This window comes from Anopheles coustani, chromosome 2 (assembly GCF_943734705.1).
Source record: "Anopheles coustani chromosome 2, idAnoCousDA_361_x.2, whole genome shotgun sequence".
NCBI lineage: Eukaryota > Metazoa > Arthropoda > Insecta > Diptera > Culicidae > Anopheles > Anopheles coustani.
Window position 1 is genome coordinate 74,974,322 of NC_071289.1, and position 17,114 is coordinate 74,991,435.

The 17,114-nt window shown below is 44.0% G+C and overlaps 1 protein-coding gene across 1 annotated transcript; it reads left to right on the forward strand.

Annotated features, from left to right (window-relative positions):
• Window positions 1–14,818: 14,818 nt before the first annotated feature.
• On the forward strand, window positions 14,819–16,891 carry LOC131263486 (guanine deaminase). The gene is made up of 5 exons (XM_058265690.1): window positions 14,819–15,233; window positions 15,309–15,563; window positions 15,621–15,775; window positions 15,842–16,491; window positions 16,565–16,891. The coding sequence occupies exons 1-5, from the start codon at window positions 15,138–15,140 to the stop codon at window positions 16,792–16,794; spliced, it is 1,386 nt and encodes a 461-aa protein (XP_058121673.1). The 5' UTR covers window positions 14,819–15,137; the 3' UTR covers window positions 16,795–16,891.
• The last annotated feature ends 223 nt before the right edge of the window (window positions 16,892–17,114 follow it).

Here is a 17,114-nt window from a genome sequence, read left to right on the forward strand (position 1 = left end):
TTTATCCAACCGCACTCTGCTTCCCAACTAGTGTATGCTTTTCACCATATCGTAGCAAATATCTGCAAGAAAAGAAACACGAACGATGGTGGTGCGTTAATAAAGCATGAAACAAATCAAAATACATCAAGTAAATTTGAGAAATGACACAAATCCAAGAACCGCCCTTATCGTTCGGAGAGACTTCAATGCCGCGATCGGTTAGAAGCACGCGAATTAACAAATTGACATCAATTGATGTTGAAGTCGGAATAGAAATCATGCTTCTTTTCTTGTACAATTTTATTATTCCCGATACACATCATTCGAAAGCGGTTCACAAAAATGTTGTTGACAACAGTAAAAGTACTGTTTCGAAATCATTAAATCATCGCAAGTGGCCAACAGTAACCAAAAGGACGCAAGAGAACAACACACACGAGAACAGAAACACCCATGAACACTTCGTAAGCAAATCAAGCATCATTAAGACTCCGCCCAAAAAGACACGCACGGGTCGCTATTAATAATTATTTTTATGTCACTATAAATATGACGGGAAGGTAAAAAATTATGTGACAAAATGTGGCGGCCCATCTGTTACGGACGTTCATATCTCACGCAGTGAGATAATAATAAATCGGATCAAAATGGGCCCGGTTGTTCCCTTCGTCATGCCTTGGACCAAACGTTGGCCGCCAACGGTGGTCTCGTCTTTCAGCGGGAACGAAGTTTGGGACGTACTGACGCAATGTTGTTTTTAATTGTCTCACATACATCTCGTCAAGAAGCGTGTGATACAGAAGATGAAAGTAATCTTTTCACTAGCGCACAACGTACGAGGTGGACTTAATTAAAAACGGTTTGAAAAGCATAATCTAATTGAAGGGAATGATTGCTTTTGGTTAAGCATCATTTAGTGAGGTTTTGTGGGGAAAAACGGGGACGTATTTGAATTTCTGCCGAATAGCATTGCTTGCACTTTCCACACCAAACATCACAAGGATTTGGTATGTTCAACCTTCACTGAATTTTCAATCGTATTAATTCATATTTTTTGCAAATCTCACTGTAGAAATGTTACAGCAATTTCAATTTAAATAATTTCAATCGACACAAATTTCTCGTGTATTTCCATTGGTTTCAATTTTGTTAAACATCCCTTTAAAACTATTCAACCTTGATATAAAATCTTTTTGATACATGTTTGATCGAAGAACTTTTTTTCTTAATTTTGAAATCAACATGTATCGTACCAAAATAAAGCTTTCAATGGTCGAGTAATATTTACCGTTCAACGGCCGTTTTAAAACTAACCATATTAATAAAGTAAAAAGTTATAGCGTCATCCATATATTGATGAGGTAATACTGAACGTGTTTAAAAAATGTTTCAATGAAATCAATACCAAAATTTAATTTAAATACGGATGACAAAACTTTTACTTAAACTTGTATTGTTTAGCATATTTGAAATAATGATAAGCTGCATATTTTCAGTTGACTAATTACAACTAATTACATCATTCATAGGGGATTGCACTCCACAATTCGGCCTTTTCCAAACAATTATCTGGATCGCCCAGCTATGGTTCCGTACAGTTTTTTTTCGTTCCCGACACAAGGGTTAACTAGGACGCATGAGATCCATTTCTCTTTCCAATCAGCATCATGCCGCCAATCGATAGTTTCAATTCGCCCTACAATCCAGGGTCGATTTTATCGAAACATTCAACAAGGATATTGGTTAAAACAAATGGCCTAATGGATCATTTCAAAATATAACCTTATTTATTTGCTGCCCACCGTCACAATCGGGGAAGTAATTTGCAATAAACTCAATAACACAATTCCACCCAACGCCTAAACAATATTGAGTGTAATTTGCAAACATGAGCTATGGTTTAAATAACAGTTTGTTGAAATTCCTTCCTGCTTCGTTCAAGGCTCGGTTGCATCGCCATCGATATTCACCAATGAACTCCCACGTTACTTCCGCCTTCCTTCCCCGCTTTGTCGCTCTCTCTCTCTCTAACTCTAACTTTCTCTGTCTCTTACTTTCCCATACTGCATCGATCTTTGACGTCGATGGATGTACGAGCAAATCGACGAACGGACCACTACCGCTGGATCAATAATTTGGCCCGGAATAATTTCTTTGTGCCATACCGTCGGAAGTTTATCATCGAACACTGCCCCCCCCCCCCCCCTCCCCCCTTCTATCCTACCCCGTGTCCACCCCCAGCGAACAAACATTGCACATCCTGCATCCCCTTTCGAAAGGTTCATACTGACCCCGACTCTCCCTCCCACCCAACTGTTATTGACTTCCATCCATCGCGGCCCTGGCTCTCTTCATCCGTTGCAACATAGCTCAGTTCATGGTGCATCCTTTTGCAAGCCCACCGCCACCACCCTTTAGGGGTGGTGGAACCTAAATCATCCCCGCTTCTCACCGGAGGCGATTTTGAAACGTTGAACGCAAAATTTATTCAATTATTAATAAACAGCAAGCGGACAGTGTGCTCTCCCGGCAAACGGGCCTTTCGACGGGGCGGGATGCGGTCGGAGGCCCCCAAGAAAGGATCACATTGCCGGAGGAAGGCCCAACGATTGGCAAATGATGCACACACGGACCGCTTCGTCCACCGACGACACTCGAAAAGCTGATGAGACGATGATACATCATCACCGGGCTGTGAGTTGTTTGGTGACCACGTAGGCTCCACAACCTACCCCTACACTACCCTACACACACCTTCACACACACACCGCATTTGTGTTCGATCAACCAACATTATTGGTCGGTCCAGCATTAAACTGTTGGCTGGCGAATTTGGTCGACCGACGATTTCATATCGATTTAATTGTCCCTATGTATCGTTTATGCACTGCCGGATCTCTGTCACACAACGTTTCCCATTCCCACCCTTCCCCCTTCCCCCCTCGTTCCACATATCAACATTATAATCGTCAATAACAATTTCATTAAGCGGTGCCCTTTCCCATTCGGAAAAGCCGTTCTGGGTCGGGAGGGAGAGGGAGCAGCATTTCCGATTCGCAAGAGGGAGACAATAAACGGGAACGATATGGAAAGAGAAGGTATCTGTGCTCAGTATGTTCTCCGTCGTCCTCGTCGTCGTCAGCAAATCGCTAGCATGCCTTGAGATTTCGAGATGGTGGCATTTTAAAAGCAGTAGCAACGAGCCAGCACGACTCGGGTTCTTCTCGAAACGGGGTTTTTTGGCATGGCATGCTGAAGTTGCAGCAAGAAGTATGTTCCAAATTTCTCTTCCTTTGTGTGCATATTGCGATTGTAAATCGGAGCAAGCGGAGCAAAGATCACCAGAATGCCATGCATCGGAGAGCGTTTCCTTTTCGTTTTGGGCCGAATAAAATACTCCAAAGCACTTGTATTATGCCCGGAATGTGCACCCTCGGTATGCTCGGTTAAAAAGGAAAGAGATAGAGAAACGTAGTGGGGGGACGGGAAGGGAGGGAGGAAGGCGAAAAAGGGACAGAAGAAAGATCATCGTCATAACGGAATGTGTATGTGCGATGCTCTTTCCCATCCCTGGCAGCCGTTCCCCTCACTTGCAGCAATCCCACACGATATCTACATATTGCCACAACGACGGACAATTATTCGAATGATGATTTCGCTCCCGTGAGCGTGTGTGTGTGTGAGTATGTTTGCCTCAGAAATGAGTCAATTACCATTTAACATCGGCGCACTCTATGATGTTAATTGATGGCTTGTGAAGTATCTCGTCGACCCCGTCTCCCCCGCGCGCCGCGTTTCCCGCGTGCCCTTCACCTCTTACCCTCCCGCTAGCCACCCTCGCGAACAGGGAAGAAGGAACGCGGGACAATTTCCGGAAGCAGCATCGTTTACGCCGGGGTACGTTTCCCGTGCAGCGTGGGGAGGGAGGGGAAGAGCCCGGGATGACGATGATGAAGATGATGTGGATGCGATGATGCTGGTGGTGATGGATGCTGCGCCGAAGCTACCGCCAATGATGATGCCACACAGCACCGAGTAATTTCGATCATCCCATACACACACACACACACACCCGTGCCACTGGAGGAAGGGAACAAGCGGAGGAAGAAAGTGGATGTGTATTTTCCTCGTTCCAAGTGCTACTACTACAGGTTTAAATTTTGAAACGAAATGTTACCAGAAAAGGAATATCTCAATTAATATTTACATACTTTAAGCAATTTGTTATAGAACTCTTCATATGCGAGAATCGCTTCAAAAACTCTGCAACATGGCCTACTGATGGACCTAAAACGTTACACTTTATTATATCGAGCAATAAAACGAAGTGTCCTAACGAATGATTAGCAATAAAAGCAATTTAATTACAATTGAAGCACCAACTCACCTAGAAAAGAGGTTCCCTGATTTTATCCAGTTTTGTGATTTAGTAATAATACATTGCCATTAAAATATCATGTGTTACATAACGAAGCATTTTATATCATTCAAATTTGCATTTTATTTCTGTTTTTGCCTCAAATTCTTGCGTAAAAAAATTAACAATAATCCCAGGACGTAACTGCAAATGTTTGCTTTAATAGTTTGTCCATTGATTCAGAATGTTTGATAGATACGAAATTTGGGTCACAAAGATGGACTAAATTTGATCAAGTTCCACTTCGACAATAATAAATCCACTTTGAAAGACACTTATCAATCCGTCCACCGTCACGTGCATAAACGACGACGGTCTACCTTTGCCGCGCTGAACCAATAATATTCGATGATAAATCATGGCGCAGAATAAGACCACCATTAATAGCCTCACCGGATCGACCGGGAGACTGTGCCTATGAGGGAAAGGGATCGAGATGAACCAGCGAGAATTGGCTGGAAATCGGGACAGCCGAAAGGAGTCGCCCCTCGGGGGGACCAACCCAATCCCCTCCAACCCCGCACGGTTAAAACGTTAAATGTACAATAACGACCATTTGGCTAATTGTTTTAGCAAGCATAATACATGCACGACTGCGGAGTTAATTAGCGCCCGAGCGAGCAGTCGAACAGATGGATGGCGCGCGAAGGGAAGACAATCTCTCCACACTCACTCGCACACTTCCCAAACGGATCCCCCCGGCCCTGGCCCTGGGCCGCCGCCACCATACACGCAGCGCGGAAGCGCTTATTTTTAAACCCGATGTGTTTCAACGTTCGGCTTAAAGCCGGATGCCGGCCCGGCCCATCCCCATCGGTTGAATCAATAAACTAAATACATTGAAAAGCAGATCACAAGTTCTAACCATTTGGAAACGGTCCAATTCCTCCAGCGGAGTGGAATCTTTATCCTCAATTAACGCGTCTAATGTGTGCAGCGCTTTTACGTGATACGTCTATTACGAACTCGACATTGACGTACAAAAGTTGAAAGGAATCATTTCGTTTGCCAGTTTCTTGAATAACAATTTTTACGATTCATCACCAACAATCTTGTTATTCTCATTCGAAGGGTAACTATCGCATCATGTATAATTTACTATACCTATTTTAATGAAATGTTTTTTACAAATTTTTCGAACATAATTTGCGGAAAATCTAATGCATACAAGGGTAAAATCTCGAAGTACACCTATAACGAAAAAGGTTATAAGAAAGAGTAGAAAATGGCAGGACAGATTTATTTATGCTGATCCTGCTGTTACCGTAACGGTTTTTAAATAAACAGATAATGAAATAAGACATGTCATGCAAACACAAACACATCCAAACCAAATTAATAACTGGTCGTAATTAATGCATGTCCTTACGAATGAATATTATGGTATAGTGCCACATTACAACACAAATACAAATGGCAGAAATTGTCCGCTTTCGCATCATTCCCTAGGAACGCAACGTGACCGGCACCAGATTCTTCGTGTAGCATATTTTACGCTTCATCTATCAAACTTCTGCTTGCGTGTGGTGGATCACAACATAGTCATCATTCTTGCGACTTTCTCCACACTCTCGCGGATCCTCCATGAATGCCGATAATTTTCCATCCTCGCTCGCCAGCACCTCAAAGACGAAGGGACGAAATAATTGAGTAATACCAAACGGCGCACTTTGTCCAACGCACACAGACACGGACACAATACATAGGATACGCAATTACATTCGCATTATCCTCCCCGCCCACCCCAATGGCGAAGGATGGCCCAGCATTGGGACACAATGAAACGATTCGGTTCAGCATCGTGGGGAATTCGTTTTCCTTTTCCATTCGTTGCTTTTCCCGGTCGGAGTAATACACTTCCACCAATGTCATCGCACAGCGTGCCAATGGGTCGGTATTAGATGGCTCGCGATACACAAAAAAAAAATGGCAATGATCGCTGGAAACTATTACAAATGTGTGCAACACATAGTCGGACAATCAAATCATCAATCAAACCTGTTACGATTTCCGAATTTAAACTTACTGGTTTAGGTAGGGAAATGATATAAAACCTTAATCGACGGCATAGCATTATCGATTTATAGAAATTTCTGCATATCGCATAACATCTTTAGTAAATGTTTAATTATTATAAAAACCGTGAAACGTAATAGTGTTAACACTTTGTTGATGGCGAAGAAAAAAATGATTTATGTTCTGTTTCGTGGAAAATACTAGAATATGCCCAAAGAGTCAATGCAGTAGAACAAATAAGCCAGAATATGAATTTTCATGTAAGCGTCGATACGCCGATCCTCATGATGGACATATCCTTTATTCGTCACCAAAGTGATCAAATCTGACTCACAAGTCATATTCTTGGCAACTATAACATTAAAAGCATGTGGTTTTAACGAAATAAATTAGGTAAATGAAACTGCTATAAATAATGAATGGATATTTGAAAGAGTAAAGTATTCAATTACATGGAAAAATGAAATCAACGAAAAGGGTAAACGATTTGAAGTTTTCAGATTACATTGATTTACCCGTCGCACTTTTCAATCCCGTCGGACTTTTTCGATTCTTGAAATCTACACTTTTTGCCAAGCAACTAGGATAAGTTAGCTCTGGAACGATGTTATAAAGCCCTTCGGCCTCCATTGTAGCCGACATACACCCACTGTGCATTGGGGCCCTCCAGTCGCACAGTAGTAGTGTCCATTTAGTGCGCGGGACAGAAGCTACCGAGAAGCCATTCGCGTATCCTGTTCACCCTGTCGTCTGTTGTCGGCCTCTTCGCCGTTCCTCGACATCCAGACGTTTGCTGCGGGCTTGCAAAATTGTAGATTTATCATTTAAGTGGTGTCTTGTTTTGCTCTCGTCTCGACCACCATCGCCATTTCGTCGAATTACCTCCCATTAAATGACGTATACGCGCGGATCTGTCTCCCTCGTTCCCTTTCCCATTTCCATCGCACTGTCTCCTTCTCACGTTTACTTTCCCACTTGCGTCGTTCTGGCTCCTTTGCAGGGCTCCCAAACGGAAGCAACCCCGCGATGGATCGCTGGATAAAGTGTCTCGTTTTTCGGTTCAACGATTGGTTGTGTTTTATTTTCTTTCACCCCCTCCCATTGCCACCCCACCCTCACGGAACGGGGGAGCACGTATGGTGGGGGGTTTTTTATTTCATTTTCATTCTACGCTCGGGTACACTTACGATACCAATACTTTTCGCGACCGCATCTATAAACCCTACCGGCACCTCCTTGCCGCATCACCCTTTGGCGTTCGCATCAGAATGATTCCAACGCGCCATCCATTAGGGGACATTCCGTCCTCCCGTCCTCCCACCCTTTCGTCCCCTCCCACCCCATCCGAGGCAGTCTATTTAACTGTAATTAACATTTGCCTTCGCATCATGACTTTTTCGCTTGAACATTCAATTTTCTGTGACGGTTTTAAAACATGTTTTCAGATCTGTTTTCTTTTTTACTTCTTTTTTATTTTGGTTCGTCGTGCCGTGCCATGCAATGAGGCCACACCACACCGTCGTTGGGGGCTGCTGCAGCACGGAATGCATCATTTACCGAGCAGTGCATTTGCATGTGCACGGAAAAGGGACGCCGCCCCGTAATGGACGATCACGATGAAATGCACACGATGCAGTTTTTCGCCCGGTCCCTTTAATCCCGCGTTATGTTGACGGGCAGCCAGCAGCGGGTGCTCTTCTTATAATAACTATGCGAATGCGAACCAAGTGCACATACACACATGCCGGGCATCATCACGGGAATGCTCTTTCGCATGGGTGTCATTTATTTATTGGACGAAGCTTTGCTTACAACAAATCGTGCGTGCCCGCTTGGGATTAGGTGGAAACGTGTAGTGCAAACCAAATTCAATTAATGCTTATAGAATGTTTTCAAATCATTTTCATTATACTTTTCGTACGAATTTGAGCGTGACAATATTAGAAATAACATATTGCTAGTCACAAAGCACGTTCCATGTTCACTATCATGCCGGATGGTTGTATCTTTAATATAATCCTTCGGCTTGCTATTAAAAGACTGGATTATTCATACTTTTAACTGCGAATCTTTCCTTCGACCGTTTGTTTAAATGTTCAATTGGTTTGTCTTTCTGCATTTAATCCTCAAGAGTAGAAGGGAATGGTGAGTTAATATTGATTAATATAACAAACAACCCGAGACAAACAGTATTATTTCTGATTGTTCAAATGTATTTGAAAATTTTCTTTTAAATTCCTTCACAATTTTCACCTTTTTTTTTGGTGAGAATGATAATATTTTTACTACCTGTTTGTAGATGTTTCATGAACAAATAGTTGATTCTTGTTTGTTTTAAATAAATAGTAGGCCTACGGAAGGCCTACGGAATTAATGTACAAACATTTTATTTTAGTATGAATATATTTTTTTACATAAAACAACACTTCATAACTTCCACGAATATAAAAACTGTTTGGAAACCTTTATAGCTCCCACGGTACCTGAATGAACCAAGGTATTAAAAATTATTCGACGAGGTTGTGTACTGTTTTACTTCGAAGCCGACATGTAAAAACATACATCCTTTCTCTCGATCGAATTACCCATTCGACAATAGTTGTAATTGTACTTAAATGGCAATCTGGTTTTTATTATTACGTTCACGCGGGGACGTGCCCGCTTTGCGCACGGTTATGAAAGTGTGCAATTAAAGTCATGGACTGCTGCGCAAACGCGAACACACGCAGAACGCGCAGAGAGGGAAAAAACGGCACTTGCATTTTAAACACCCCCTCCCACAGCGCCGATTCAAACGATCAATTAATTAACAACTTTTCTGACGGACAGAACGAACAGCACCAATTCAAGCAATTGATAACGAAAATAAACCACTCGACAAGGATGGTGAGGGGTTGAGCGCGGGAGAGAGGTATGGGGAGTGGACGCTTAAATAAAGCCATCGATAAATAAAGAAACACGAACGATGGAGACACTTACCCGGCGGGGGGGAGGTTCTTTCAACGGGTTCGCGCGTAATGGCTGGCTTCGATAGTAGGTTTCTGTTTTTACAACAATCTTCGTGGAATAGTATATTCCATCCGCACCTGTGCTGTGCCTGCTGTGTTTATCTGGTGGATTACGGGTTTATTACTACTTTCGGTCACACTCTTTTCACTTTCCCATCGATCTTGAATGGGCCTTTGGTTGTTGCACACTGCACTCGTTGTCTTTCTGCCGCGGACAAAAGTGGTAATGGTAGTAATTGGAATAATAATCAATACACTTCAGTTGCACAACCCTCGTTACTTTCTATATCCACTTGTTCCTTTTCGGCTTCTTAGCGGCTGGCGAACGGAACACGGTTGGAACACTTGAGAATCATCACACACAATCACCGATTCAAATTGCTCAATAACTGTCACTCGCAGCCGTGGTCGTCGGCCAGCTCGCTCGTCGGATGCTGCTGCGCCGCTGTTGCCACTCTGGCTCGACCTGGATGATACATATTATAACCATTGCCATGCTGGCCATCAGCCATCCTTTCCAATCCCTCCGCGTCCCTTCGCCCCAGGCAGCTGACGCATCCTTTCCCCCCGTTCCGTTCATTCATTCATGCGCGTCTGCCACTGGCGCACTTTCCAAAAACCCCAGGGACCATAACTTGCTTCGATTTATATATCCCCACACGACTCGGTTCCCGGGGCCACAGATTCCGTCTCCGACGACGACGACGACCGTGTGTGTTCGTCCGAGAACGCGTCGAACCGCACTACAAACACACTTCTTGGACATACTTTAGTGGCTCGATCCAGTAACGCCCGCTAACGATTCCGCTGCGTGTAACGACACGCGATCGAGCGCTGCGGGTCGACCGTTTTCAGATGGTTCAGGAATTATTATTCAATTTACCCATCGCATCATACACACACACACACATACACACACGCATGCTTTCTCCCTCTCGCGCCGCACTGTCCACGTTGACACGACGGTGCGAGAGGTGGAACGGGGCCAAAAACAACCCCTTTTACCGAACGGTTGTGTCGTGGTTCTACGTAAATTTCCTACCACCGGACGCGGCGAGACAAACTTACCCCGACGCTTGCCGCGTCATCCGCTGAAAAGGAAGGATGGCCCCCGCCAAAGACAGCGGAAGCACGTGGGTAAGAAGGCTTGTGATGCGGGTGGTGGAGGGGGGTTGTGTGTGTGTTTGCACAGCGCAAGTGATTTCGTTTCCATTCCATCCAATTGACACACTGGTATCCTTTGCTCGTTCGCGCACCATCAACCTTAAGGCCTGAGGCTAATTTGTCGTAATGAAATTATTTTCCATCGCGAACGCCGATATGTGCGCCGATGTGAATGAGTGGTAGGATATTTTATTTGAAATTATAAAAATTATTTCCTAAGGTGTTGCTCGCAAAAGCTTCCTTTCAACGTAATTAACACTTGTTATTTTTCTTCCTTTTAATTGCTGGGCACGAAGGTGACTCAGTTATCTTTCTTCGATTGGGCTAAACCCTTACGCCTACGACCGCTTAGAAGGGAGATTTATTCAACCCTCTTTTATTACAACGACTTGATCAAATTGAAATTAAATATTGCCTATATGAAACTTAACCTTTTCTTTTTAACATTTTTATCCTTTGTAATGGTCATCATAAATCAAAACCATAATAATTCGTTTACGGATTATATAATTATCAAACCTGCTTCCCGATCTAAATTTATATACCAAATTTAAAATATACGTAAGAAATATATCAAATAAAAATAATGCATTATTTAAGTCGCAGCTATGAGGGTTAGTAATAAAAGGACGGCTACTGCTGAGAAGTAATAAAATAATGCCTGCAGATGCACGTGCAGGCAGAGTACCGCTCACAAGCATACGGCCATTCATCAGCCAATCAGTTTACAACCCCTATATTAGTAAACACTCGCTTGGCGCTATTAAACGACCCCTCCGCGTAATAATAATCGACACACAGTGTTGCAGTTAAACGCCGGTGTAGCATTCCAAAACGCAGTTCTCTCGCCAAACCCCAAGCAGGGCAATAATAATAATATCAATAAAAATAAGAGTAGCATCGCGCAAAATCGCGGTCAGAAACATTCTCGAGTGATCAACTTGCACTACTTGCACAGACGGGAAGAACACGGTACGCAATGGGGCACACACTTTGCGCTGTGGCCAGAGAGCAATGAAAGAAGAATTAGCACGCGAACACCCCGCGGAGCGAAAGAGCGAGATGCGCGCGATTGCAAATTAGCTCACGGCGATGATGACGATATGGCAAAGGGGACTACGATTCCAATGGAGAAAAACGCCGCGCTCGTTCACGTCGACGGCTGCCCCGCGGTTAAAAGCAGGTAAATGGTGAAGTTAAATCCGCGAATGATGGGAACAGAAGTAAGGCAACCGAACTAATCGCCCAGCGAAATATTACGCGCGACGAGCACACAGAAAGCGCCAGTGGCCTGGTGCACAGTGAGTTTAGTGATATAGTTACCGTTTGCACTCCGGTTAGTCATTGACCGGTAATTCTGGTTCCTATAAATGTCTTTTCGACGACTGCAATCGCACACAGCGGGGAAGAATGCAACTATCACAACTTGCATCCCAAGCGATCCATAACCGACCGAGTAGAAAGTAATTACGATAAAGAGATGGTAAAGCAAGCTGATGACACAACCAGAAACGTCCATGAGCTCGACGAGCGTGCCGTAATTACGTTCGGCAAAAACGTCGTTATTGCTTGAAAGAATCAGAAGGGGCACTGCCGGGAAAGCCTCCTGGAAAAACGCTTAAACAGAGCGCCTTAATTGAAATAAACAGCGTCGTCGTGCCAGCAGCGAACAGGAAACGCGGGAGGTACAACAAAGCAGGCGTGTGTAAGAGAGAGAGCGAGAGAGAAAGTGCTCGAGAGCAAACGACGATAATAATAATAACAGTAGCAGCGATAATAGCAGCAACAACATAACACAGTAACAAGAGCAACAGCAGCAGCAGCACGACCGTAACTGACACCCGAAAACACGCACCGCCGCCTCACTTGCCTGCGCGCTGCCTAAACACTCAGCTCACTCAAACGGCACAACACAACGCACCTAGATATAAGCTCCTGGTTCCCGGTACCACCATGCACACTGCTCAATGTCAATTTATCGACTATTAACAAAAACTCCGAATGTCAATTTACAACTGAAACCATTTGTCTGATTTGAGAAACAAACACATCATGAAAGGCAGTAAAAGATAATCGACTCCCCTCGCGCACTAATGGAGCATAGAATTACATTCATATTCATCGCACACAACACCATCATCCGTATATTATTACTGTCGCCGCTTGTTCACCCCACCGGCGCTGCTCCTTCCCCTTTCGTAACGTTGCGGCGGTGTAGGTGCGTTGGGTTGCACGTGCCAGTGTGTTGGAGCCGGGAAAAGGATAGCAGCATGGTGAGTGAAAGGCGTGAGACGCGTCGAGAGAAAGGACGATGTTCTCTTGACACGTTGTGAGAGAGAGAGAGAGAGAGAGAGAGAGAGAGAAAGAGTTGAAGAAGGATAGCACGAATGGATCAATTGATATGGTTGTGTGAAATAAATTATACACAAATCAACGACTGCGCTCCATCACCAAATGCGGGATGGAGCAGACCGGGACGCTATCCCGATGCCCACGTGGCAGAGCGAGAAAGAAGAACAGAATGAGCGGAACCATTCGCCATTCGAAACGGGAGCAAGAGAATTGTGCCACTTTTACTGCGAGGAAGATGAGGGATAATGGTGTGCCGCGATGGCAACAGGAGCGAGTAAACGAGACCACCATCTTTCGATCGTTTCGGGGCTCGCTTTTGATGAGCTGGCCTTATTACCGGGAGGAGAAAATAAGATACCATCATAGTCGCAGCTATCACCATCGATTGCCCTCAACGGTCGACTCGGTGTGTGGTAGTTATACTTGATTGCTACTGCAACGTAGGATCAGGGCAGGCGTGGGATTGGAAATTGGAAAAACGATTCTGATTTGAATGTCCCATGCTCGTTTATACGTGTACAATTTTCGTTTCTTTTTATTCTTTCATCCCTGCCAGTCTTTCTGTCCCTTGCGTCCTTTCCACTTTCTTTGTAGCTGCAGAAATCATTTATCGCTTCCTCCCGGTGTGGCAGGTCAAATAAACTACCCTCGGGAGGGAGAAGGAAGCATCAGTATTTACAGTACTACAAGTGTATCATCTCCGCTATCTACCGACGGTAACCACGCGCCATATCCCGTTTCGCTGGGCGCAGCAGCACGCCAATACGCGTGCATTTCGCTTCGCATTGCCTACTGTGAGCTTCCCGCGACAACACAACAATCGAACGGCAAAAGCGGCGTACATTATGGGGGATGCTTAAATGCTGCCACCAGGGGGGTGTTTCTCGCCACGGCATAATGGAATCGTCGTCTTCGGTTAAGTGTTCGGACTGCGATTTAATTCCCACTTGTCTCTCGCGGTCCTCGTTGATTGATGTACTGCGTACGTTTTATTAGCTACAACGACGAATGAAAGATGATATTGGATCTACTTGGCGGGTCGTGGAGAGCAATTGTTCCGTTGCTATGACTTAATTCTTGAACCAATTCTTGTCGCGCTGCTAGCAGGGGCAGTAAATTGAGAAACCAATCTCGGCTGCAAAGAAAGCAAGAATGGATCGTAAAAAAGAAATGGCATGTTATGCTTTAGTTTCGGTTAAATTATAAACTAGAATTTACATGTTGTTTTATAAGTGACCCAGTCGTAACGTTTCTTTATTAAAACTTTGACCAAGTTATGTAAAACAAAAATGTACTTCAACATGTAGAAGTTCTTGGCGTGAAGTAGGATTAGCAGGTAGGAAAAATCATAAGTTAAATTCTTCTTGGCGTAACGACCATCTTGGTTATGCTTGCCTGTTAAGGGCTTACAAGACTTACGGATATTTATATGACACTGCGGATATTTATATGACATTTTAGGTGTAAAGCTTTTGTCACTCACATCATCAATATTCAGTTATATAGATTTCTCTCAATAACCTTTAAAATACTAAATGTATTGTCATTTATAGGGGTCAGGCGGTTAGCAAATCGGACCACGCTATAACATTACCAAGGTTTTTACTCATTTCTTTCAATTTATTTATTTTAACATCACATAACATAACCGAATCTTTAAAATTCACAAATCACATATTTGCACATTTTGTTAAAAACAGTACAAACAAATATATACGTCTAAGGATATGCCGAATGTCGATTCACCGATATTTCAAACTATGTGTTTGAACAGTATGTCGATTGGAACCGGTAATTACCGGTTCGACAGAACAGTCGATGAACTGTCAAAACAAACAACAGAAAATTACTTGGACTGTTATTTTCAATTTTACAAAGATGTTTACTTTCATGTGATTTATGCTTAAAGAAGTAAAAAGTAACATTAATAACGATAACGTTGTTATGTTTAATTCACGCAAAAAGGTCTCCAGAAATCACTATTACACCAGGCACATTCTCAGATGAAACACTGCTGCATTTCGTCAACGTCAACATCAGCCACAACTTGCTTAGCCGGCAATTTTTATCAGCTCGTTACGCTTGTTAATCAAGAGCTGTAAGCGAATAGAACACGTTATTTCCTATCTCTTGTGCCTTTAGTTCAACAAGCGACGTTCAATCGTGCGGTACAGTGAAGGTTTCAATCACAATCAACCATGAAGCAAGTGTTCCTCGGTCAAATTGTACATTCCAAATCGCTTGAGGAGTTGGAAATTTACGTTGATGGTTTCCTTGCAGTCAACGATGGAAAGGTGAGTGATTGGGGCAAATAATAGCAGACTGCTTAGATTTCTATGTGTATTTTTATCTGTTCGTCCCTCGTTTAGATTGAAGCGATTGGTGATCGCTCGCAGCTATCTTCCCTATTGCCGGAGGCAGCCGAATATGCGAAAGTAGAACTTTCGCCATCTCAGTTTCTGCTGCCTGGACTGATCGATTGCCACATACATGCCCCCCAGGTGCCAAATATTGGACTAGGGCTGGACAAACCGCTACTCGAGTGGCTCGAGTCTTACACTTTCCCACTGGAATCAAACTATCGTGATGCTGCCTTCGCGGAGCGGGTGTACAAATACGTGGTGGTAGGGAATCAGTTGTCTTCAAGTTGAAAGTGTCGCTTAAAATTGATTCATCCACAGAACAACACGATTGTCCATGGGACCACAACCGCGTGCTACTTCGCCTCGCTGTACACTGAAACGAATAAAATACTGGTGGACGAAATGCTACGTCAGGGGCAGCGGGGTTTCGTCGGGAAGGTCTCTTCAAACCGTATGTGTCCGGACTTTTACATGTGAGCTTCTTTTAAATGTGCACAAATATTCTCTATCGTTCCTTCCTGATGCTCACATCTTTCCAGTGAATCATGCACCGAAAAATCGGTGGAGGACAATGTGGATTTCATCCGGTATGTGATGGCCAAGGAAAGCGATTTGGTACGCCCGATTGTTACGCCCCGGTTCGCGATCACTTGCGACGATAAACTCATGCGTGCCTTAGCATCGCTGGCCGAACAGTATGAGCTTAACGTGCAGACGCACGTTTCGGAAAATCTCGGTGAGATTGAAACCGTCAAGCAGCAGTTCCCCAGTGCCCCGCATTATGTCGGTGTATATGATGAGGTGGGACTGCTGACTGGGAAAACCGTACTAGCCCACGGGGTTCACCTAGAGGATGCCGAGCTTGAGATGCTCTCTGCCCGCGGAACGTCGATTGCCCACTGTCCTAGCTCTAACACTAACCTCGGGTCGGGATTTTGTGACGTCCGTCGGTTGCTAGAGGCACGGGTAAAGGTTGGTCTTGGCACGGACGTATCGGGTGGCAGCGATATGTCCATCCTGGCGGCGATGCGTGCCGCGCTGGGTGTCTCGCAGCATCTAAACTTCATGAAAACGCAAAATGTTAAAGGAACCGGACGAGTCGAGGGTGGATCGGATGGGCAGCAAAAACCCTACACACCGTTCAACTACAATCAGGTCTTATATTTGGCCACTCTTGGAGGCGCGCAAGGTAAGAACATTTTTCGTTTTTCGTCGTAAGCTCCTATTGATCTGGAAATGTTCTACTTTTCATTAAAACACAGCACTAGCACTGGATGCAAAAGTGGGAAACTTTGTAGCAGGCAAACAGTTTGACGCACTGCTGATCGACACGGAGCCTCAACCGATTGGTGGATACCGCTTGCCCGAAGCGTTGACGAAGGAGAAAACTAAAACCCAGCTGCTGCTAGAGCTGGTTCAGAAGTTTGTCTACGTTGGTGACGACAGGAACATCTTAAAGGTGTTCGTCGCTGGAAAGCAAATCAAGCAATAAGCAATAAGTGTTGTGACTATTCATGATGATTTTATAGCCATATACTGATGTCGGTTCACTGTAACAGTTTTTTAATCGACAAAAAATAAAAACAACAACGAAATTACCAAACACTTTTGTTCATGTGTTGATTTTGCCAAACATTTGGTTGGCGTTATCAATGTACGCATTCGTACGGGACACGCTCAAAGGTTATCAGTATGTCGGTTCAAATCCCTCATTGTTTCGTTTATTTCCTATCTCCGATTGATGTATTACTCTCTAAATTTTTTAGCCTGGAATGTCCCTCTGCTGCAGTCGCCCTATTTGTTGTGCATTTC